The sequence below is a fragment of the Delphinapterus leucas genome, chromosome 16, assembly GCF_059928025.1.
Source record: "Delphinapterus leucas isolate spDelLeu-1000000601 "Yukka" chromosome 16, BTC_Dleu_Yukka2, whole genome shotgun sequence".
Classification (NCBI taxonomy): Eukaryota; Metazoa; Chordata; class Mammalia; order Artiodactyla; family Monodontidae; genus Delphinapterus; species Delphinapterus leucas.
In genome coordinates, this window is record NC_143144.1 from 33,522,451 (window position 1) to 33,545,046 (window position 22,596).

At 48.7% G+C, this 22,596-nt stretch overlaps 1 protein-coding gene across 1 annotated transcript; it reads left to right on the forward strand.

Annotated features, from left to right (window-relative positions):
• The first annotated feature begins 693 nt into the window (after window positions 1–693).
• Window positions 694–12,036, forward strand: SFTPD (surfactant protein D). Its single transcript, XM_022591004.3, has 7 exons — window positions 694–966; window positions 6,471–6,587; window positions 6,859–6,975; window positions 7,289–7,405; window positions 7,760–7,876; window positions 8,469–8,552; window positions 10,812–12,036. Exons 1-7 carry the CDS (start codon window positions 768–770, stop codon window positions 11,186–11,188), a joined length of 1,128 nt encoding a protein of 375 aa, XP_022446712.1. The 5' UTR covers window positions 694–767; the 3' UTR covers window positions 11,189–12,036.
• The last annotated feature ends 10,560 nt before the right edge of the window (window positions 12,037–22,596 follow it).

The window sequence follows — 22,596 nt, forward strand, 5'->3', positions numbered from 1 at the left end:
AGTCCCTTTCCGATGGTAACCGGATGTGCTCTTGGACATCTGCTCTTTCCTCCCCGAGACTAGCCTTCCCCTGACTGTGCCCGTCTCACACGTCCCCTTCCTCCATGAGGCCCCTGTTCCAAGTCCTCTCAGGAGGCCTGGACAGGACTCTAGGTGTCCCATGGACTTTCCTCATGGAGCCCGGGAATGGCAGATCACCTGGCAAACATGCAGTCATTCACCCATCCAGTGCTCGGGGCTCTGGCTTTTTCTCAGGCAGCCCTTGAGACCACCAGGACTAGTCCATCCAAGGCAGCAAGTGAGAGGAAACGAGTTTGCCTTGTCGGAATTAAGTCAACCAACTTACTGGTACAGAAAGGGAGAAGGAGGTCCAGAGATGGGAAGGGTCCCGCCCGAGAGCTCTCAGTGAGTCCTTCCTGATGTGACAGATGGCCTAAGTGAGGAATTCTACATCCTTGCCACAGTGCCCATGGCAGTGCCCAAGGGGAGGCACAAGAAGGGATGACACAGAGCATCTAAGAATAGGTTCGTGCTGCTGGTCACCCCCGTCAGAAGTCCAGCTGGTCAACTCATGTGCTCTCAGGCCAGACCTTATGCCCACCTTGTCCCTAAACTGCTTTCAGAGCCCCGCTGCTCTTGGCCCCAGAGCAGAGGAGAGGAGGTTGAGGATGTGCTTCTCCTCGCCTCCAGGAGCTAGGCCAAGCCCTAAAATCCACATCCTCGCACCAAAAGCATGCCCCCTTTCTTCCTGTTCCTCTGCCTAGGACATGCTTCTCCTCCCTCTCTCCACGCTGATTCTGCTCTCACAGCCCCCAAGGTCTCTGGGGGCAGAAATGAAGATCTATTCCCAGAAAACACTGGCCAACGCCTGCACCCTGGTCATGTGTAACCCCCCGGAGAAGGGCCTGCCTGGTCGTGATGGACAAGATGGGAGAGAAGGCCCCCAGGGCGAGAAGGGGGATCCAGGTAGAGCTGGGACCATGGGCTTGTCCTGGTGGGAAGGGGTGGGCATTGGAATTGTAACCAACCCAGAAACTCTGGATTTTCTTCTGTGTAAACCTTGGAGATGGTCTTCTTCATCCCGCATGGGTGGGTTTCCCCCAGATATCCAGCCCACTTAAAACACAGCCTTACTGGTTGGCAAAGACGGGCTGCCCCGAGCCCCCAGCTCCGTCAGCAGCTGCCCTGATTCCTCCGCTAGGATCTTGACTCCACCCACCCAAGAAGGAGCAAACAGTGAGTAAATGACTGGTATTTGGGGTCCTCTAGAACCATACTCCAGAACTTAATTGTTGTTCATTCTGCTTACATGGTGCCTCTGCAGGATGTTAAATATTTTTAATATGCAATTAAACTCTACTCCATGAGGGGTGGGAAAGGATGAGGCTCTGTGGCCCCATACTCAGGCCTGGTCAAAAGGATTTCCCTAAATACATTATGGAGAGAGGAGAGAAGGAAAGGCAGCTGACATTTCTTTGTTCAGCCCCGTGCTTGGGTGTTCACTTGAGTGGTTTATTTAATCCCACCAAAAGTCTTACAAGGGATGTATTAATCTCATTTGATAGGTAGGAAAATTGTGACACAAAGGTGCTATGTGAAACCCAACCTGGAAGATGAAAGGGACATGGGCTTCTGTATCAGACACATCTGTGCTCGACTGCTAGCTCCAGCTCCACAGCAGGGACCCCCAGAGACAAGCCACTCAGTGTCTCTGAGTCTCAGTTTGCTCATCTGTAGATGGGAATAATATCTACTATACAGTGACAAATCATTGAGCCAAGGCTTCATTCTCCTGTTGAGTCTTCAGGATAAAGTTGCATCTTCTTGCTGCACCAATGAGGTGAATTCTCCTGAGGTTTCCAAAGGTACTGATTATTAAGGGAATTGTCCGAGAAATACTGCCCCACAGGGGAGGATCTGGGTCTTACTGGCAAGAAGTGAGAATTCAATGAACCAGCAACAAGAACAAGGGGACCACCATGGCACTAGGCCAGGGCTATGCAGGGATCAACTGAGGTCTTTATCTTTCTGGAGTTTGCATTTTGGTTGGGGAGGAAGAAAACGAGCAGCATTTAAGCTGGAGAGAATAGGTAACATCCCCAGGCTTTGTAGGATAAGGGACAATTATCGGTCTGTCCTTAACAGACAGAAAGTAGTTCCCAACATAACTGGGCTGGGGCTTGGAGAAGGTTGCCTGGAAGTGAACTCAGGAGGAGGGTGGTATTCAAGGTGCCAGCTCTCTCTAGCTCCCAGTGGGGCCCTGAATTGAATCCCGGGGCAGGGTGTGGGGTAGGGAGCCTTTCCTACAGTGGCTCTCTGAGCAGCATGGATGTGGCTGAGCCCTCCCCTTCTTGTGCGTTCCAAGCCTGGCCTTGGGTCAGTGCTTGGAGAGAGAACACTGCACAGCTGGACCAAGGACCAGGCTCCTCTCTGGCTCCTCAGTCCCAGGCACTTTAGTTATTCAACTGTTATGGGTCTGAGGATTTCCTGGAGATCAGAGCATCCTCAGAATCCTGACCCAGTAGGTCTGGGTGGGGCCAGAGTCTGCACTGGTGACAAGATTCTGATGCACGTGGTCCCAAGAACCTGCTGTAAAGCACAAGGTGGGCCTGAGAGGAGAGACCCTTGGGCAGAGGTAGAGGGTGGAGCTGGGTCACTTGGTGATGCTCCAGACATTTCATGCAGGGCCAATAAGACCCGGACCCTGCTTGGGGGGCTGAATTTCCAAGGACAATTCCCTCATTCCTCAGCACCTCCAAGACCCCCGCCCGAAAGGATTCAGTGAGAGAGTCCTCCCAGGGGCGCACATCTCCCTTGGAGTAAAACCTCACACCCCACAGCAGTCCCCAAGACCACCCTCCACCCCTGCTGATCTCTCTGATCTCATTTCCTTCCACTCCTCCCACTCTCCCTGGGCCCTGACCACACTGGCTTGTCACTGGTCCCTAAGCACGCTTGGCCCCCTGCCTCCTCAGGGCCTTGCTCTTTCCATACACATCCCCATGGCTCACTCCTCACCTCCTTCATGGCCTTAGTCACAGACAGAGTCCTTCTCTGGCCCTCCTATTGGAGAGAGAACACTGCACGGCCCCACCAATACTCTATGCTTTATTTTTCCTCTGTGGCACTTATTCTGATCTTATAAATTGTCATATGTTGTACATTTTAATTTTGATTATCTATTTCTATGCAGTTGAGTTTAAGTTCCATGAGGAAGGGATTTGGTTTTTGTCTGTTTTCTTCGCTAATAAAATCCCAGCATTTAGGACAGTGCTTTGTACCTAGTAGAAGCTCAGTGAATACTTGTGGAATAAATGAATGTAAATTGCCAAGACAGGAGGAATTTTAATACAGTTAAGACTGGCCAAATCGGTGGTGCATAAAACTTCACTTCGGGTGGCAGTAAGGTACAGGGCTAGGACTTCGGGGGATGCTAGGATGCAAAATGAGTGCTTTGGGAGGCATGGTGCTTGCTGCTGAAAAAGGGTGCTCTCATGGCCTCCACAGTTTGTGCACAAGGATGGGCAACCTCTAATGCTCCCCTCTAAGGAGTGGCTTTTTTTCCCACGTACCTGCTGCCACCCCGGCCAGTGGGGAGCCCGAGAGAGGCTTGGCCTGGGGCCAGGATGTCTCTGCCTGAGCACGGCACACTGTGGGATTGGGATGCAGGCCCGTCCTCTATGCTTCCATTCCACGCCTAGTGAGGACTGTAACTAAAAGCAGAGCACAATGCCCAGCACAGAAGCTCTCAGCCACCCGTCAAATGCACAGTCTCCCACCACCAGCACATGCTTGGCCCAGGCAGGCCCTGGCCTTTCTTACCCTGGAGCACGGTTTCCAAATCTGAAATGTCACCTCTCTTCTCCTTGAAGTCCTGTTTCCTCTGACTATGTGTGTGTGCTGGGGTTGGAGGTGCTGGGATGGGATGAGGGACATCTCATAAACTGTCTTCCTCGCTCGTTACCCATGCCTCACAGTTTAAAATTCAGTGACAAATCCCTTGCAGACCAGGACCTGGTGCTCACATTTACATCCTGCTCAGTGCTAAGCAGAAAGTTATGTTCCATAGTTCGTTTCCCAGCGAACAAATAAATGAAACAATGAGGAAATGAACAAATAAGTGAATGAATAAGTTAGCAGCACCTGACAGGTGTCATTTCTTCTCTTGTTTTTTTGCACATGAATGCTTTATTCACAACAGCCAAAGGATGGAAACAGTCCATGTGTCCATCAACGTTTATCCGTGGTGAATGGATAAACAAAACGTGTTGTGTTCATACTCTAGAACATTGCTCAGCCACACAAAGGAATGAAGTGCTGAGACGTGCTACAAATTGGATAAGCCTCGAGAACGTCACTCCGAGTTAAAAAAGCCAGACACAAAAGCTCATATATTGTATGTATTTACATAAAATATCCAGAAAAAGTAACAGAGACAGAAGCAGAATGGTGGTAGCCGGGCCTGCGAAGAAGCAGGGACAGAGTTATAACGGATATGAGGTTTTCTTTGGGGTTGATGAAATATTTTTGAACTAAATAGAGGTGGTAGTTGCACAAAGCTGTGAATGTGCTAAACGCCAATGACTTGTAAAATTTAAAAAGGTTAATTTTAGGGAATTCCCTGGTGGTCCAGCGGTTGGGACTCAGCCCTCTCACTGCCAGGCCCCAGGTTCGATCCCTGGTCAGGGAACTGAGATCCGGCAGGCTGCACGCGCAGCCAAAAAAAAAAAAAGGTTAATTTTATATTATGTGAATTTCATCTCAATGAAAGAATAACCAAACTCACAATTTTACACACAGTGTAAAATTCTTAAATCGAGGTAGATCTCATATAATTTCAGACTTAGGCAGTCTTTCTTGAGGTAACAAGTTTAAAATGTTTGGTCATTTTTCCAATAAAAAATAATATGTGTAAAAAAAAATAATAATAATAATAAGTGGTCACTAAAGATAAAAGGAAGAAAATTAAAAATACCTTAATTGTACCACTTAGAAACAGCAACTGTTAACACTTTTGTAGGTGCTGTTCTTGTGGTTTATCCAATGCGTTTTACGTGTGCACACGCCCTACACATTCACGGACATATTTAGGAAACAGAATCGTATTAAATAGAGTGTTTATAGCATACTTTTATCACTTAATGATGCATAATAATTTGGTCTAATTTCTATAGTTTTAAGAGCATGTTACATAGCTTTTTCTCTTCTTTTTATTACAGTATAATTGATATATAATATTATATTACTTTCAGGTGAAAAACATAATGATTTTATATTTGTATATATTGTGAAATGATGATAAGGCTTATCAAAATCCATCAACACACAGAGCTACAATTTTTTGTGTGCGTGATGAGAACTTTTATGATCTCCGCCCTTAACAACTTTCAAGCGTGCAACACAGTATTATTTACTATAGTAACCTTGCTGTACATTACATTCCTGGGGCTCATTTATTTTATAACTGGAAGTTTGTACCTTTTGACTACTTTCACCCGTTCTGCTCACTCCCCAGCCCCACCTCTAGCAACTACCAATCCGTCCTCTGTATCTATGAGCATGCTGTTTTGTTCATCTGTTTTTTAGATTCTACATATAAGTAAGATCGTATGGTACCTTTCTCTGTCTGACATATTTCACTTAGCATGATGCCCTCAAGGTTCACCCAGGTTGTTGCAAATGGCAAGATTTCATTCCTTTTTACAGCTGAATAATATTCCATTGTATATACGCCTTGCATTTTCTCCACCCATTCATCTATCCATGGATACTTAGGCTCTAGGCCACCTCCAGGTCTTGGCTACTATAAACAATGCTGCAATGAACTTGGAGGCACATAAATCTTTTTGCATTAGTGTTTTCATTTTCTTTGGTTAAATACTCAGAGGTTGAATTGCTGGATTGCATGGTAGTTCCATTGTTAATTTTTTAAGGAACTTACATACTGTTCTCCATAGTGGCTGTGCCAGTTTACATTCCCACCTACAGTACACAAAGGTTCCCTTTTCTCCACACCCTCCAACACCTGTTATTTGCTGACTTTTTGATAATAGCCATTCTCACAGGTGTGAGGTGGTAGCTCATTGCGGTTTTGATTTATATTTCTCTGGTGATTAGCATCTGGTGTCATTTCTGATATAAACTTTGGTTCTGGGAAGGGGGAGGGCAAGGAGTCCATGATCAAGGGCAAAAGCTGACAGACTTGTCTGCTATAAATACTGTGGCCTTGGGGCAGGGGAAGGTGCATTGTATGGAAAGTCAGGGCAGGTCTTGGTTTGATCTGCCTCCAGCTCTGGCAAGCCTGTTTCTTCACCTGTAAAATGGGGATGTGGACGCCCATTTCCTGGATCACCACTGGACCGGGTCTTGTGGAGATGAAGTGTCTACACCTTATAGAAACCTGAAGGAATATCACCTGGCTCCTCCGGGACCTGGGGCCAGGCTTATGCCCATTTCTTCTGCTGCCATAGGTTTACCAGGACCTGTAGGAGAAGCAGGGATGCCTGGACCAGCTGGCCCAGTTGGGCCCAAAGGGGACAATGGCTTTGCTGGAGAACCCGGGCCAAAGGGAGACACTGGACCACCTGGTGAGCAGCTGGGCATGGAATGCAGATGTCTGCAGGTGGTGTGCTGTCGCTAGGACATGCCAGTAGGCATGCACAGATTCTACCCCAGGAAGGAGGCAGAAGGTTGTTTTCAAGGTGGCGCTGGGTTATTTCAGGGAAGACTGGAGCTGCTGTGGGGCAGCACCTCTAGGAGGATGCTGCCTCTCAGACTTCTATTACTGCCCTCATCTTTTATGCACTCCCACTTCCAAGGAGATTCAGTGTCACTAACTGGGCTGGTCCTTTTCCCCAGGGCCTCCAGGACCTCCAGGTAGGCCTGGTCCAGCTGGAAGAGACGGTCCCTCAGGGAGGCAGGGGAACATAGGACCTGCAGGTGCACCAGGCCCCAAAGGCGAGACTGGACCCAGAGGTAGGTGGCTGGTATGTGACGGGTGTGGGAAGGAGGCGTGGCAGTCTGTGATGGGGCCTAAGGCACGCGCACAGCGCCTGGAAAAGCCCGGACCATCTGCAGCGGGTAGGCCTTGCCAGGGTCTCTCTCCGCAGATTCCCACACTGACCGTATTTCCCCGATACCCTCCCCAGAGGAGGCCAGGCATTAAGGAGCACCATCTCCCAGTTCATTCTCTCACCTGGAGCTGTGGGTGAAAAGCTCCGCTTCCGAGGCAATGATAAGTGCTGAGCGCACTCTCAGCCGTGTTCGTCCCAATTTGTTCCTTCCTCAGGAGGAGTGGGTGCCACAGGCATGCAGGGCTCCCCGGGGACAAGAGGCCCCGCAGGTCTTAAAGGAGAGAGAGGTGCCCCCGGTGAACGCGGAGCCCCTGGAAGTGCTGGGGCAGCAGGTGAGTGATGGAAGCTGGGCTGGGCTCCTGTTCCCCTGTGCCCACCATCACCACGCGCCAGGTCAGAGCTAGCACTCCAGGGCGACAGCCAGTGTTGGGCTCTGGGAACTGTCTGTCTCTAGGGAGAGGGTAGGGCGAGTAGCAGGAACCGTCTATGTACAGGGAAGGTTGGTTGTTGGGTGACAGGGACAGTCAGTACACAGAGAGGATGCAAGGCTGGGTTCAGGGCACAGAGGGACATATGTATATGGGGAGGGTGTATTGCTGGGCGATAAGATAGTCCATGTACTGGGGGAGGTGAAAATGCTAGAAAATGTGTTCAGAACTCACCCAATTCTTCTTCTCTGATCCCAGGGCCTTCTGGAGCCATGGGTCCACAGGGATCTCCAGGTGCCAGGGGCCCCCCAGGACTGAAGGGGGACAGAGGTGCTCCCGGAGACAGAGGAGCGAAGGGAGAGAGTGGACTCCAAGGTAAGGAAGATCTGGGGGCCCCACAAGGGCGCGGGTGGGGACGGAGGGTGGGAGGAGGCCCTCCCGGGCCCTCCTCTCAGGCGTCCCCCTTAGTTACAGGTCGGGGGCTGGAAGTCAAAGCGGACGCTGGTCTTAGCCTCTATGACTCGCTGGAGGGCAACCTGAGCAGTTTTTCTGTCTGATCTTTGGGACGAGCACACCTCCCTTCCCAATTCATCAGATAGCTTTGAACTTCAAATAACCCAGTGGATGGGAAGTACTTGAGCTACATGTATTCCTCTACTCCCACCCCCCAAAAGGAAGTGTTAATCAGGTTCCTAGAATTTGGAATTACAGTGTCACCTGGTTCAGTGTCAGTGTGGTGCAGGGACCTGCTCAGGGAACAGTGTTCATAGCAGAAACACAGGAAATCCTGTGGGCAGCACAGGCCCACCTATGTCAGCAGATGTGGGCTTCCTAGGGCTGCGTCCCAGTTCTTTACCCCCACCCCCAATATGTGTCTGCAACTGGGTACCCTTCCCTTGAGGCCCGGGCTCTGAGCTGATCCCAGGCTGTGCTGGACCTCTCTTCACTCGACCTCTCTGCCCTGCAGACATCACCGTTCTCCGGCAGCGGGTGGATACCTTACAGAGACAGCTACAACGCCTCCAGAATGCTTTCTCTCAGTATAAGAAAGGTGAGTTCCTGGACCTGAACCTGAACCAGACACCAAGGGTGGGCCTCATACTAGGTCTGGGTCTTGGCTTGGAGTTGGCTGGGCTTGGGTCTAAAATTGAACTTGGCTGGGACCATGTTTAGGACTGGAACTGGGGCAGGGAGTGGGGCTAAGGATGGGCTGGGACACAGCAGTGCAGCCACGTATTCCAGGAGCTGCAAGTAGATGCAAGGGAAAAGGAGGAGAATGCAGTCCTTGTCACCAATGCAGGAGACCTTCACCCCTGCCTACTCTGGGCATGTGCCTATGATAGACAAGGGGACACCCAACCCACGATGCATCTCTTCCCTCTGTGGAGCCAGGTATGCAAGTACCCAGAGATGCAGCTGCACAGCCCAGGCACCAGAGAATCCAGACATAGTCCTGTGAGCAGGGGCTGGGATGCTGCTCATGGGGTTCAAGTCTGGTGGGGCCCAACCTTGCTGTGTGGCCCCTGAGTATCTCACCCTAAAGATGCCGCTGGGTCTGGCAGGGGCAGGCTGCCTGCAGTCTCTGGCCAGTGCTGGACTCTCCCTGCAACTCCTTGGGTGTTTAAAGCAGAGATTCTTCCCTAAGCCTGGAATCCTAAGGAGGCGGAGGCCTCCTGGAGTGCGCACCTGAGTGCCCGGTGCCTTTGGGACTCTCTGCCTCAGTCCCCAACTGCCCCTCCCCCTTCTCTGCTTTCCTTGACATCAGCTTTGAGTCCACATCATTCATCAAACCTCATGATCCAAAAAAAGAAGAGTTTTCTGAAGGAGTAGAGCATAAAGGGGTGGGATATAGATTGGTTCCTAAGGACTCAAGCCAACTAAGTACCTAAGTAGTAAGGATGAGAGTTTCCAGCGTTTGATGTTGTCCTCCCTCTACAAACATATTTGCATACCCGTTCACTTGCTCATATGCACACTGATGTAAACAAAGGAGAACACGGGCATAGGCACCGGCCACATGTGTGGGTACTTAAACACCATCGCACACTCCACACCATCTACATACATGTGCACACATGCACACACAAATATGCACACCCATCCAGATGGACCTTAATTCCACCTGTGTACCTTCAGATGGATATATGGACATATTCACGCATGCACATGCATACCCACCCAGATGCATGGGACATAAACCCAATTATGGCACATGAACTTGCACTGACCTCGTCCAGGGCTGCTCTAGGTGCCATCCTGACCCCGTGGAGAATCTGGCCTCTGAGTCCTTGTTGAAACTACTCAGAGGAGAAGGGCAGTGGGTCAGGGCGTAGTCTGGGTTCCTACCCAGTCCAGTGAGCCCTCTTAGGAGCCCTGAAGATTTCCATGCATGAGCCTAGAAGTCAAAGGGATGGGGATAGGATGGAGTAATAAGAGGTACTTAACATGTCACACAGGTGATGCTTTTATGTAGTGTACACCTACTTTAGAAATAAGGAATGGGAAACCCTGAAAAGGGAAGTGACTTTCCCTTGCCCACCTGGACCGTCATTGTCAGGTTGGGGCTGAACACGTGGCCTTCTGACTCCCAAACAGGGGTCTCTCCAGCGTCGATCCCACTCCTGCCCCCCATTCCCACACACACCTCTCAGAAGCCTTCATCCCCTGTCCAGCGGTCCAGGGAGGCTGACTGGCTGGGGCATCACCCATAAGCATATCAAGAGGCCAACACTGGGCTGCCCCCAGTGCAGAGATTAGCATGTCGCTGCTCTCAGATGCCCCACCCTCTCCTCTCCTTTCCCCTCACCCCTTCACACAGCACAGACCCACTTCTGACAACCCCACATGCCCAGCCATCATGCAGGGGTGAGAGCGAGCCCCCTGCATGGTGTTTTCCACACTCTTAGGAACTGCCCTGGGCAGCACCGTGTCATTTCCCTGGTCAAAGTCATTCCAATCTACACAGTAATTGAAAAACCAGTTCTGGCATATGACATGGGGAGGAACAGAAAGTGCACGTCTAAGCTTTAGTGTCACATCCAACAAGGTTTGATCCTCACTCTACATTTGACAGCTGTGTGACTTTGGGCCTCTTACATAAGCTCCCCGAGTTCCAGGGTCCTCACCTGTAACTGGAGACCACAGCACCACTCACAGGGCGCATCGTGGAGCCAGGGCTGCTGTGGAACCAGTGCCTCGCTTTCATCCTATCTGGTGCCCTGGTACCCTGGATGGGAGGCTGGGGGGCTCTGGTTGGAGCACAAAGGTCCAGGTGCTGCCACACCCCAACCTGACTCTCCTCTTCCCCTAGTGGATCTCTTTCCCAGTGGCCGGGGTGTCGGGGAGAAGATCTTCAAGACGGGAGGTTTTGAAAAAACTTTTCAGGATGCACAGCAGGTATGCACACAGGCCGGGGGACAGATGGCCTCCCCACGCTCTGCAGCCGAGAACGAGGCCTTGAAACAGCTGGTCACAGACCAGAACAAGTCTGCTTTCCTGAGCATGACCGACAACAAGAAGGAAGGCAGCTTCACCTACCCCACAGGGGAGCCCCTGGTGTATTCTAACTGGGCCCCCGGGGAGCCCAACAACGACAGAGGCACAGAGAATTGTGTGGAGATCTACCCCAATGGCAAGTGGAACGACAAGGCCTGTGGAGAACAGTGCCTCGTGATCTGCGAGTTCTGAGCCCCGGGGGAGGGTGGGGCACTGCCCAGAGCTGTATGCTGCCAATGTCCCAATAAAAAGGTGACCCTCAGGCCTTCCCTGGTGGTGCAGTGGTTAAGAATCCGCCTGCCAGTGCAGGGGACACGGGTTCGAACCTTGGTCCGGGAAGATCCCATGTGCCGCGGAGCAACTAAGCCCGTGCGCCACAACTACTGAGCCTGCGCTCTAGTGCCCGCAAGCCACAACTACTGAGCCCACGTGCCACAACTACTGAAGCCCACACGCCTAGAGCCTGTGCTCCGCAACAAGAGAAGCCACCGCAATGAGAAGCCCGTGCACCGCAACAAACACCCAACGCAGCCAAAAATAAATAAATAAATAAAATTTATAAAAAAGAAAAAGGTGACCCTCTGCTGGCCAGGGCTTCTCCACAGAGCCATGGGTGAGCCCAGCAGGCAGGGCTGCTATGGAACGCCTCCCTCAGAATAAAGTTTGAAACTGGCTTCACACCAGGAAGGCCTATCAGAGGAAAAGGGGGCCAGCCTGCTTTCCCAGGGCAAGGGCTAAAATGAGATCTCCAAGACCTTCCTGTTGCAAAATCCAGCGTCTCCTCCTCTGCCCTCCACCTCCTCCAGCCATCGGCCGCATTTGACCCGGCTGATCACTGCCTCCTCCTTCCCTTTTCCTCTTCTGCTTGCAATTTTCTTATCCTTCTGGCTGCTCTGCATCAGCCTCATCCCTCCTCCTCTCCTGGACTGCTCCACAGAGGAGCTCGGGAGCCTCAGCTCCAGTTCCTCTCTCTCCTCATTCTCGCTCCAGGCTTGGGCTCATTCTCTCCCACGGCTTCAAATCCTTTCTATTGATACCTCGCCCATGTAGAGCCCTGTTCTAGACCTCCCCCCGAACCCCAGACTCCTCCAGCCAATGCAATCTGGAGCCCCGGGGCTGGGAGGTCTCAGTGTCTGCCTCTTGCTTCAAGCCCTGAGCCTAGGAAACTGCACAGTTACAGAGGGGTGACCTGGCAGGGAGGCACCTTCCTCTCTGGCCAGATTGAGTGGCCTTACACCCAGTAGACTCCCCTCACCCTTGACCGCCCAGGATCTCTCTCTACCCATGACAGTCTGACTGTGGTTGGCTCAGGGGAGAACATACCATCTGCACAACCCTAATCCCTTCTGAAATGTCAGACACGGAGGGTGCCCAGCCGTGTTCAAATTCATCCCCAAACCTCTCCCTGTCTGGCAGTTCCGGGGATGTTCTCCACTCTGCCTCAGAGATAATCTACTCAAACCCTTCTCATTTTACAGACATGGAAACTAAGACACAGAGAGGGAGGGAACTTGCACAGGTAGTACCGGTGCTACAGCTCATGAAAAAGGCCATCTGACCCCAGAGCTTATACTTCTGGCCTGTAAATTTTTAGGCCAAAGGCCTCTGTATATTTAGTTGATTTTATTGACACACTGCTGCAAAGGAAGATTTAAATGACGTCTGTGCTTAAGAAGTTGGAATGACGCCTGGATGAACCATAGGCTCATGGGAGGGGGCAACGAATACCCCTCCCCCAGACAGGAAATCTACCACTCTTTCCTTTGCTCCCAGGCACCAGGAGGACTGCCCTCTCTGGCCCTTTCTGAATGGGACCCCCGAGCCCTACCCGTCTTCCCAACACTCTTGCAGCCACACTTCATATACGGGACAGCACATCTGAAAACAAAAGCCACACATCTCAACAGCATGCAGCTCAGCCTCCCTGTTCATATCATTCCCCTGTTACTTGAAAAAATCCCCAGTTCCTGGAAGCTTCTGAAACATAAACAGTTACACAATAATGAGCAAACAACTGTCCAGTACAAAGGCCTGGAGCTTAGAACAGACTGCTTTTACTGCAAATAAGAAAAACAACTGGATCTAGTTAAGCCAAAAAGAGGGTGTTTTTAAAGAACAGAGGATTCTGAATTGACTTACGAAGGACTGGGGGTGCACAGGCACCGCTGTGCCACCTCCCTGGCTTCTGCCTCTCTCTGCCCATCCTCACCTCTTTCCCTCCTTTACACACCAGCTTCCTCCGCGTCCAGGTCTCTTGTGTGTCCCAGAGATCAGAAACTCTTGCTTGATATCAATTCAAAACTATGTAGAAATGCATCTACTTGTCTCAGATGCCCACCTCTGATCCAATCAACTCACCCTGGGGGCTGGGGAGGAGCCACATCGTACAGTATGGCCACTGGGATCCTTGCGAGGTCATGGTGGTCTGGACAATGCTCTATGGGTGATCACTACTCATCCCAATATGTAAGCCAAGCCTATTTCTTGACAAGAGGGAAGGAAAGAGTGGCAGAACTATGTGACTCCATAGGAAGAAAAAAAAATCTCCTGTGTTGTTGAAGGCCGGGAACGCTGAGACCCCAAAGCCTAGGAGGAAGCTTCAGATCAACCTGGACCATGGGCCACGGGGGTCTGGTTTGCTTTCCAGCGCAGAGAATAAGTAAGGTGGGTCATTTGGGTTCTGCAGACACAGCCCGATTAAAGCAGAGGATCGAGGCAAGTATTTCAGAAAATGCAGGTCCTTACCCATTCTTGAGCACAGAGGTCTCTCCTACACCATCATTCATGGGCAAAGGTCAACATAGATCTTAAACAATGTCAGCCCCACCCCAACCATAGTAGCCGTGTCCCTAGTTTGGTAGCCTAGGTGCCAAATGAAGCCAGAGCTGTGTGACCCTTATTCTCAAGAGATGTTATGACACTCGCAATGCCAGGTGACATCATGGGAGCAAGCTGGGAGCCTTCCATACCTGGAGAGGGGACAACCACACGAGGAAGTCCCTGTTTTATAGTATATTCTCAAGTTGCGTCCTGGTTCTCAACCCTCCTGTCACCAGATCAGCCCACATCCCATACTGAGCAGCCTATGGGAAGCCCTCTGATGTTTACTTTTCTAGGATTCTATCTTTGTTCTGAATTCCACTGACATAAAACACGGGTATTGGGATTTCCCTGGTGGCGCAGTGGTTAAGAATCCACCTGACGATGCAGGGGACACGGGTTCAATCCCTGGTCCGGGAAGATCCCACGTGCTGTGGAACAACTGAGCCCGCGAGCCACAACTACTGAGCCCACGCACCACAACTACAGAAGTCCAGATGCCTAGAGCCCGTGCTCCGCAACAAGAGAAGCCACCGCAATGAGAAGCCCACGCACCGCAACAAAGAGTAGCCCCCGCTCGCCGCAACTAGAGAAAGCCCCCGTGCAGCAGCGAAGACCCAACGCAGCCAAAAAATATATAAATTAATTAATTTAAAAAATACTTAACTTTAAAAAACAAACAAATAAATAAATCAATCACTGGCATTTGAGTTGCTTACATTCAGAGCATTCTCAATCACTATTACCTTCCAGATGTCCTTAATTCAAGTTTAATCGTGTACTGGATCTTTTTGGGTTACTTGTGTTTTATATAGTAGAGCAAAGATACCAGGTACCTATCAGAAGAGATAAAATATTAATTTATATGCCAAAGACTTATCCAGGCACTGGATACACAGATGGAAACAGCTGGTCATGCCCTCACATATGCTACAGCCCTGCACTTCCTTAACATTAGAGATCAGCTGTAGAATTGTGCTTCAGCAACGGGCAGTGAGGGTGCTCAAGGGGTAGATTGGGAATGAGTGGATGGATTATAGAGCTTTTTAACCAGGAGAATAGAGGAGAGCCATCTTCTTGTGAAGGCACCAAGATACTCAGAGACCAAGACACTTATTATTGTTCAATCTAATCGCCTGTGACTATTAGGCCTCTGTATAGCTAATAACTGGTACCTTTTGGTAGATTTTATTGTTTTTCACTGTTTCAATAAGAGAGGCCTTATGGAGGCAGGCGTTACCCGTGACATGTATTCCTTCTGGATGGAAGCAGTTGAGGGCAAGTGCACATTTCTGAAATGCCCAATTTTCTGCTGCCCTGGTGAGCACAGAAGTGTTGGTGGTTATTGAGTTGGACGATCCAGGATTCTGGACACCTGAGCAAATGGATGGAAAACAACTGCCCTTGGGGATCACCCAGATCCACTTGGATTTTGACTGGGGTTTGGGGGTTGTTACTGCAGCATGTGTAGCCCATCCTTACTGGATACATTTTGAATACTCACATATTTGATCTCCATTTACTTAAGCAGTATAGTCTCTCTCAGACTGCCTGGCTGAAACAACTTGGAGCCACAGAAGGACTCAAGAGGGCCCTGCCTGAGCAAAATGGTACTTTTCCTATTTATTTAGTAAGGAGACAGAATGAATCAAGTGAATAAGTAGAAGAGTTGAATGAATGAAATCCTTAATTCCTGCTTATAAGTCTATTCGTAGGCCTGAAGAAAGTGACTTCAAGATGCTTCCAGGCTCTTTGATATGAGGAAATAGCACCATGACCTCACTGCCAGACTTTCTGCACATTTATTAACCCCCTGAATACTTCATTCATTTCAGGGGTAAGTGGCTGGGGCCAGGCCAGGGCCAAAATGTCAGATGACAACTTCAGGCCAAGCAAACGCATCCTGTGACCAGAAAGATGGACCAGGGCAGGAAAGGGAAGAAAACCAGTGGTGGGTTTTGTGCAAGCCTGGGATGCCTGGTCCCCAGCTACAGAGAGTCTGAGAGGGATGTGAATTCTCCAAAGATTCAATCCCCCCCAAAAAGAGTGATTGAGGCTGTGAGGACTTCATCAAATGATTCCAAAGCTCTGATGAAAGAATAAACATCCTAGAACAGTCATAAACATTAATTTAAAAACATAAGGAGAATGGACGTGGTCATTTTATTTTAAAGGGTTTTAGAAAGCTAACATAGTTACAACAGTGTATTACTGACACAGGACTAGATAAAACAATGTAAAAAACCACAGACTCCAAAAACGGGTCCAAATATACATATATATACATATATATCTTATATATGCCTGATAAAAATAGAAATAGAATACCCAAATTGTAGGAGAATAATGAATTGTTCAATTAGTAATACTGAATTAAAAAGTTAAGCATTTGGAAGAAAAATGAAGTCAGATTCTTTTAGTTATATATAAAAATCAAAATCAGAAGAAAATGTAAGTAATGGTTTATGTAGTCTTAGAAGGGAAAAGAGCTATCTAAGACTATCAGAGAAGAAAATCCAAATAAAATATTGATATATCTACACACAAAAATATATAAAACGACTCTGCCAAAAACTAAAACACAACATAAAATCAGAAAAGTCTGATTTATTTGCAAAGTACATAACAGATAAATCAATAAGAAAATTAATATCTAAGTAGAAAAAATGGGATAAGTAAGAATGAGACGAGGGAATTCATAAAAGAAGAAATACTGATGGCCAATAGTATGGAAACATGAAAAAATGCACAATCTTAGTAGTAATTAAATTAATTAAATTAAATTAAATTAATCAAGTTAATCAGTAATAAGTACCCAAAATCTATGAGCTATAGTTAAAGCTATAGTCAGAGGAAAATATACTTTACTTTTGTTATTAAAAATTAAAAAACCATAAAAAGGTGCACTGAAAATAATTGAATTGAGTGTTCATCTTTTTAAAACAAATTTTAAAAACAACAAAAAATAAAGGCCAAAACAAATAAATATAAGAAGTGAAATTAATGAAATATTTAAAAAATAAAAGAAATGATCAATTAACCCAGAAATCAGACGTTTTAAAAGGCAAATTAGAAAAATATATCCTGATAAATCTATGTAAAAAAAACCCAAAAAGACAAAACACCAACAGGCAGAGTAGTAGAGATAAAACAGGTGCTATAACCACAAACATGAGAAAGATTAAAAGAACTTTAAAACAATATATTCATCTCCTTTCAGGCACTGGTCATAATTAAACAGGGCAAGGATGAAGGGAATTTGGCATCTCTCCTCAGCCCTCCCTTAACCTTTACTTTGTGGCCTGGGGTCAGATTTGACACCTGTTGCCCTGGGGCTCCAGGGGGTTTACAGCTCCCTGGTCAGGGAGGAGGAAAGTGGCACTGCTTTTTCTCTTATCTGGAATTTAGCCCATAGCCTCAGTGCATTGATCTAGAATGACGATGTAACTGTGAGCATGGTCTTAAGCTGTCTGGGTCCAGGGTGCCAGAGACGTGTGGTCACCCAGTGGGCGAGGACATCTGGCCCTGCAGGGTAGGGACTTTTAGGCAAAGGCATTCCAAGGGAGTGTAGCAACCAGGGGAAAGAGGGAGTGGAGGAAAACAGGATCATCTGAAGTCGAAGACAAGGGGCTCACGGGACCCCGCCTCTCACCTGGCTCGCCATATGATCTCTGAGTTTGCTGGCCCTGTCTTAGAGACAACAGCAGAGGGCAGCAGGAGGCTGTAGCTGGCGGGGTACAAAGCCACTGAACCCAATAACCCGAGAACGGAGGCTGTGCCCACAGCCGTATTCCAAAATAAATCTGGCTGCTTCTCTCATTGATCCAGCTTGGAGCTGAGTCAAGCTCCAGAGAAGGGAGTTGGGTCACACTCATCTGGGGGGAGGACTTAGATTCAGTCATTCATTTGTTCATTCTTTTCTTTATTCAACAGTTATTGACTGTGCGTGTGGCTCCCAGTCCTTTTCTAGGCCCTGGGACCGCAGAGGTGAGTGATCGAATTTCCTAATAATCACAAGAGCAGCAAGAATGAACGCCTGCATGGCAGTCACTGCAGGCCAGTGCTAACCTCAGTGCCTTATTTGTATGGTTCATTTATCCCTCATGAAAGCCCTGTGGGGTGAGCACTATTATTATTCCAATTTTACCAAGAAGGCAACTAAAGCACGGAGAGTGTATGTGACTTGCCCAGGGTCACACAGCTACAATGTGGTAGAGCCAGGGTTTGAATCCCGGCAGTCTGGCTCTTCGTTGACTTTGCTACACTGACATAACTTAAACAAGTAAATGGTCAAGTTGATTTCAGGTGACTATAATTGCTAATAAGAAAATAAAATAGGGCATCATAATGGTGACTGGGGCTGGGTCAACCTTGATTCAGTGGTCAGATAAGGATTTTGGGGTCGGGGGTAGTGGTGACATACAATCCAAGACCTGGCAGGGGCGGAGGATCATATTAGCACCCAGACGGTCTCTGTTGAGCCCTAGCGGGTCCCAGCACACAACTCACAGCCATTTGCGGACCCTTGAGTCCATAACGAAGCACCCACACACCTTACCCAGAGCCCCTGGGACCACTCAGAGCCAATGGTCCTCAGTGAAGGGTGTGCAGAGAGCAGCTTGGACACAGGCTGGGGGCAGGGCAGAGGCTGAGGCCCCTAACAACAGGATGCTGGGAACTTCAAGCTCTGGGTCTGTTGGTTTTCCTACAGATGCTCACACACGCTCAAAAATACACGCTAATACCCCCAAGTCCAGGTACACACAATTCCCCACCCAGAGTCTCACCTGCCCAGGGCCTCGCCTTCTCTGACGCTCCCCAGGGCTGTTCCAGGCCCAGACCCACTCCCAGGGGTCACAAGAAGACCCTGGAAATGCATAGGGAAGGATTTCAGTCAGCACTGCTTTTACTAGTGACATCGATCAGCTGACAGGAGATTATTTCAGGTCTGACAGTATAGAGTGAAGCACTATTTATATGCGATGATGGATGTTCCCTAGATTTGTTGTGATAATCATTTCATGATGTATGTAAGTCAAATCATCAGGCTGTATGCCTTAGACTTATACAGTGCTATATGTCAGTTATAGCTCAACAAAAATGGAAGAAAAAGTGTACAGAGGGAAGCAGGACGCCCTTCACCTCATGAAGGGTCTACAAGGAAAGGAGAAGCCTGGCTTCCTGGCTCTAGGCCCTCCTGCAAAAGTGAGAGGGAGGCAGAAAGCAGCTACGGTGACTATATTTCTTAGGGCAGTCGTTTCCCAAACTGACAAAAAACCCGGGTCACCTCGGGGCCTCGCGACCGTAACAGATTTCTGAGATTTTGATTCACTGGGTGCAGAGTGGAGCTGAGAGCCTATGACTTTGGCTAGCATTCCAGGCAGTTCTGCGGGTCGCTGCTCTGAGAGCTGCATGAGGTGGCATAAGCGCTGTGCTTGCCAGGACAGGGCAGGCTGGATTTGGGGTCGGTGGCGGCTGGCCCAGCCCAAAGCGTTTGTTAGGCTAATAAATGGTTACTTGCATTTCACCGCTTTTGAGCATGACACTTGTATTTGCTTGGACAAACCACGGGTCCATAGTTAGAGATACTGTCCTCCTCCCCGCACAGGTTGCCACCAGGGCTAAGGGCACCCAGTCCAGGTGGAGCCCAGCCCTGAGATCCTCCTCGTTTCCCAGCACCCCACCAGCCACTTAGGGTTAGGAGGACAACATCAATTTTCAAAGTCTACTTCCCGGCATCTCCAGCCCACACTCCATGATAATGTTCAATCCCTTCCTGGTTAATGAGAAAAGAAAAGAAAAAAAAAAAAATCCCTGATTCCTGGCAGGTTCTAAAGCATAGTTCAGTTACGCAATAATGAGCAAACAACCTTGACAGCAATGAGCAAACTGTGAACCCTGGTTCCCGCCCACCTCTGACAGCCAGAGAAGGGAGGCAGGCTGGTCCTGGGCAGGAAGGGGATTTGAGGAGTGTGAATGCTAGGCCTTCAGCTGGTACCCCAAGCCCCTGTCCTCTGGCTTGGGCATGGCTAAAAAGTGAGAACAGTAGAGCTGGAAGGCTCCAAAGAAAGACTGTCCTGTGGGAACAAGGCCTTGCCATACCAGGATCCAGAATCCAGGCCAGAGCCCGGGCCTTGTATGTTGCGAGTTTTGGTAGTTATTTTCATTCTAGTACAGGAAGTAAATTGGAATCACATTGGCTGTATCTATATACCTTCATGGGAGACTGTTGACTTATAGACATAATTTAAACTCAAAGTCCCCATCTCAAGAGCAGGGTGTGTTTGCCATTCTAACTCACTCAGACTGACTTTCTATGGAACTGAGAAATTGGTGATAAGTGTTCAGGGCACAATGAGTATGGAAAAAATTGGCAGGTAACAAAAACGGAAGACAGTTCTCGGATCCTGCAGCTTTGCCCCTGAAAGGGCCCTGCAGGTCTGCATCTGATCATTGATTCATCCAGCTTTAAAAGGGAGAAGCCATTACTGACCAATTTACAGATAGGGAAACTGAGGCCCAGGGAGCCAGCATGCCATGGCGAAGACTCCTATTTCACGAGAACAAACAACGGGGCTCAAGAAGTTGCTCAGAGTCCTGAAGTCCCAAGGGGAATGTGCTGCCCGAGGCCCCTGAGGTCTGTCCTTGGAGCACCTGGCTTCATTAGGTCCCCTGTGCAAGAGATGTCAATCATCATATGTCCCTTAGTAAAGGAAAACAGCCTGCCCTCAGCCCTTGAGAGAGTGAAAGAGATGGTCTGGACCGTATTCTTGAATCCATAATTTCCCTCTTGTTTTAGGTCTTGGGAAGCCTGGATGAACTGTAGTTTCTATCCTTGGACTCTCATGAGAATCCATTTTTAGGTTAACTCCACCCTCTCTTGAGCTGATTTGCCCACTGCTTGCTGATAAGAATTGGGAAGTAAATACAGGGAGGTTGTTGCCTCAATCCTAGACTGAGGGAAGAATGCTGGCCAGGGGATACATTTAGAGAGAGGAGATCTGAAAAGACGATCAGGTGCTAGATCAGGGGAAGAACCAGCTCCACATGTCCAAGAGCCTGGGGAGAAAGCTTCAGGTCCACTGGGGATGACTTAAGGGTAGGGGAGCAGGGTCAGGTCTTGGGTGGCATAGAAAGCTCTCAGAGTAGGAATGTGAGGCTCTAGTGATTGAGGGATGAAGGGGGAAGGGAGCACCATGGAAGGAACTAGAAGGAGAAGACTGAAAGGGAAATGGAAGAATTTGAGCTCATCCACAGATTTTTATTGCATTTCCCTGACTGAGGGGGCACTCATTACATGCTGGGAAACAATTCCTGTGAAGCACATGACTGCGTCTTGTACACTGACCTTTATACACAGTATAAACAAAGGAGACAATCATCTCAGGGTAGACATGGTCCCCGCCCCCCCTTACATAAAATAGAAAGAATTATATAATGGTTACCTGTCCATTTTCTCATTTTTGTCTTGGCAATGAGGAAATTCAGGTGCAACTTTCATGCTTGATTATGATAATTCTCTTGTTCTGGGTTGTATTACAGGTATCTTCTTTCCTTCTAAAAACTTTCTGGTCTTTCCTTTTTCTATTTGCCATAACCTACGTTACCTAGGTTTCATGTGTGCCTCTAAATTTTAGGCAGTTTCCCATTCCTTTGGCAAGCAGTCTGGATTTGGAGCGCAAATAGTGAATTGTTCTGCTGTACATCACAAAAGTACCCTTCTCACTGCCCCCAAGTGCATGCCTGAAGAAGAGCTTCACGAGGTTGAAAATTCAGTGATGTGACAGTCTAAGTGGGCCAGAGGCTGAGGACACAGGTACTGTCTTCCTCCCCCTGTCAGCCCCAATGTCTTCAGCACACCCCACCCCTACCCCGACAGCCTCACAGAAGAAGCACACCTCAGAGAGAACTCTACCCTATAATATTCAATGTGCAGTATCCCACCCACTCGTCCATTTGGTAATTCTTTAGTGCACCCATGCAACAAACACTCATCAAGCACTTACCAAGTGTGAGGCGCTCCCTCTGGTAGTTCGGATACAAAGAAAAATAAAATGGAAAACTAATTTAGCAAAGATATTTCATTAAGTTAAACTGGCCCTTAGCCCATTCATGAAATATTTTCAATCTCATTTTGTGATTGGCATACAGCTGGAAGCGGAATTCACTCTCTTCCCACAGTTTGCTGCCTGGGCTCCATAGAATCCCAGCTCCGTCCACCCTGAGATTTCTCAAGAACATCCATGGTCATGAGCTTGACTGTGGGCCAAGATGGTGTCAGAACTCTGCTCAGAGGGGAGGTTTTATTTGCTGACTGGATGGTGCTGCATCATTTGCCCCCCAGTGTGTGAAATGCACCTTTAGGGAGATCTTCCCTCTTGTCTCTACAAATAATGGACCCATTGACCTATAATGGGATGAGGATGTCACAGAAGAAAGGGGATGTTGAACATGGAGGCATTAAGACCAATGATGCCCTGTAAGGAAGGACCCAGCGTGCCTGACCACTTGCCTCCTCCCGCGATACTGGCATAGGCCACAATATCAAAAGAGTCTCCTAAAAGCATACGGGAAGGGAAGGGTGCCCTTTGTTCTCAAGATCACCCTAGTGACTATTGGGAGGCCACAGCCACTTGGGCAAGTGAGGGGATTCCTAGGACTATTCGCTGTCACCCATGTAGGACACTGCCAAGTGTCACAGTTTCAGTGTATAGCTCATGAACAGCTAAAAAACAACACTCATGTCGTAGACAGGGCTGGGCTAGCCATGGGAAGGAGAC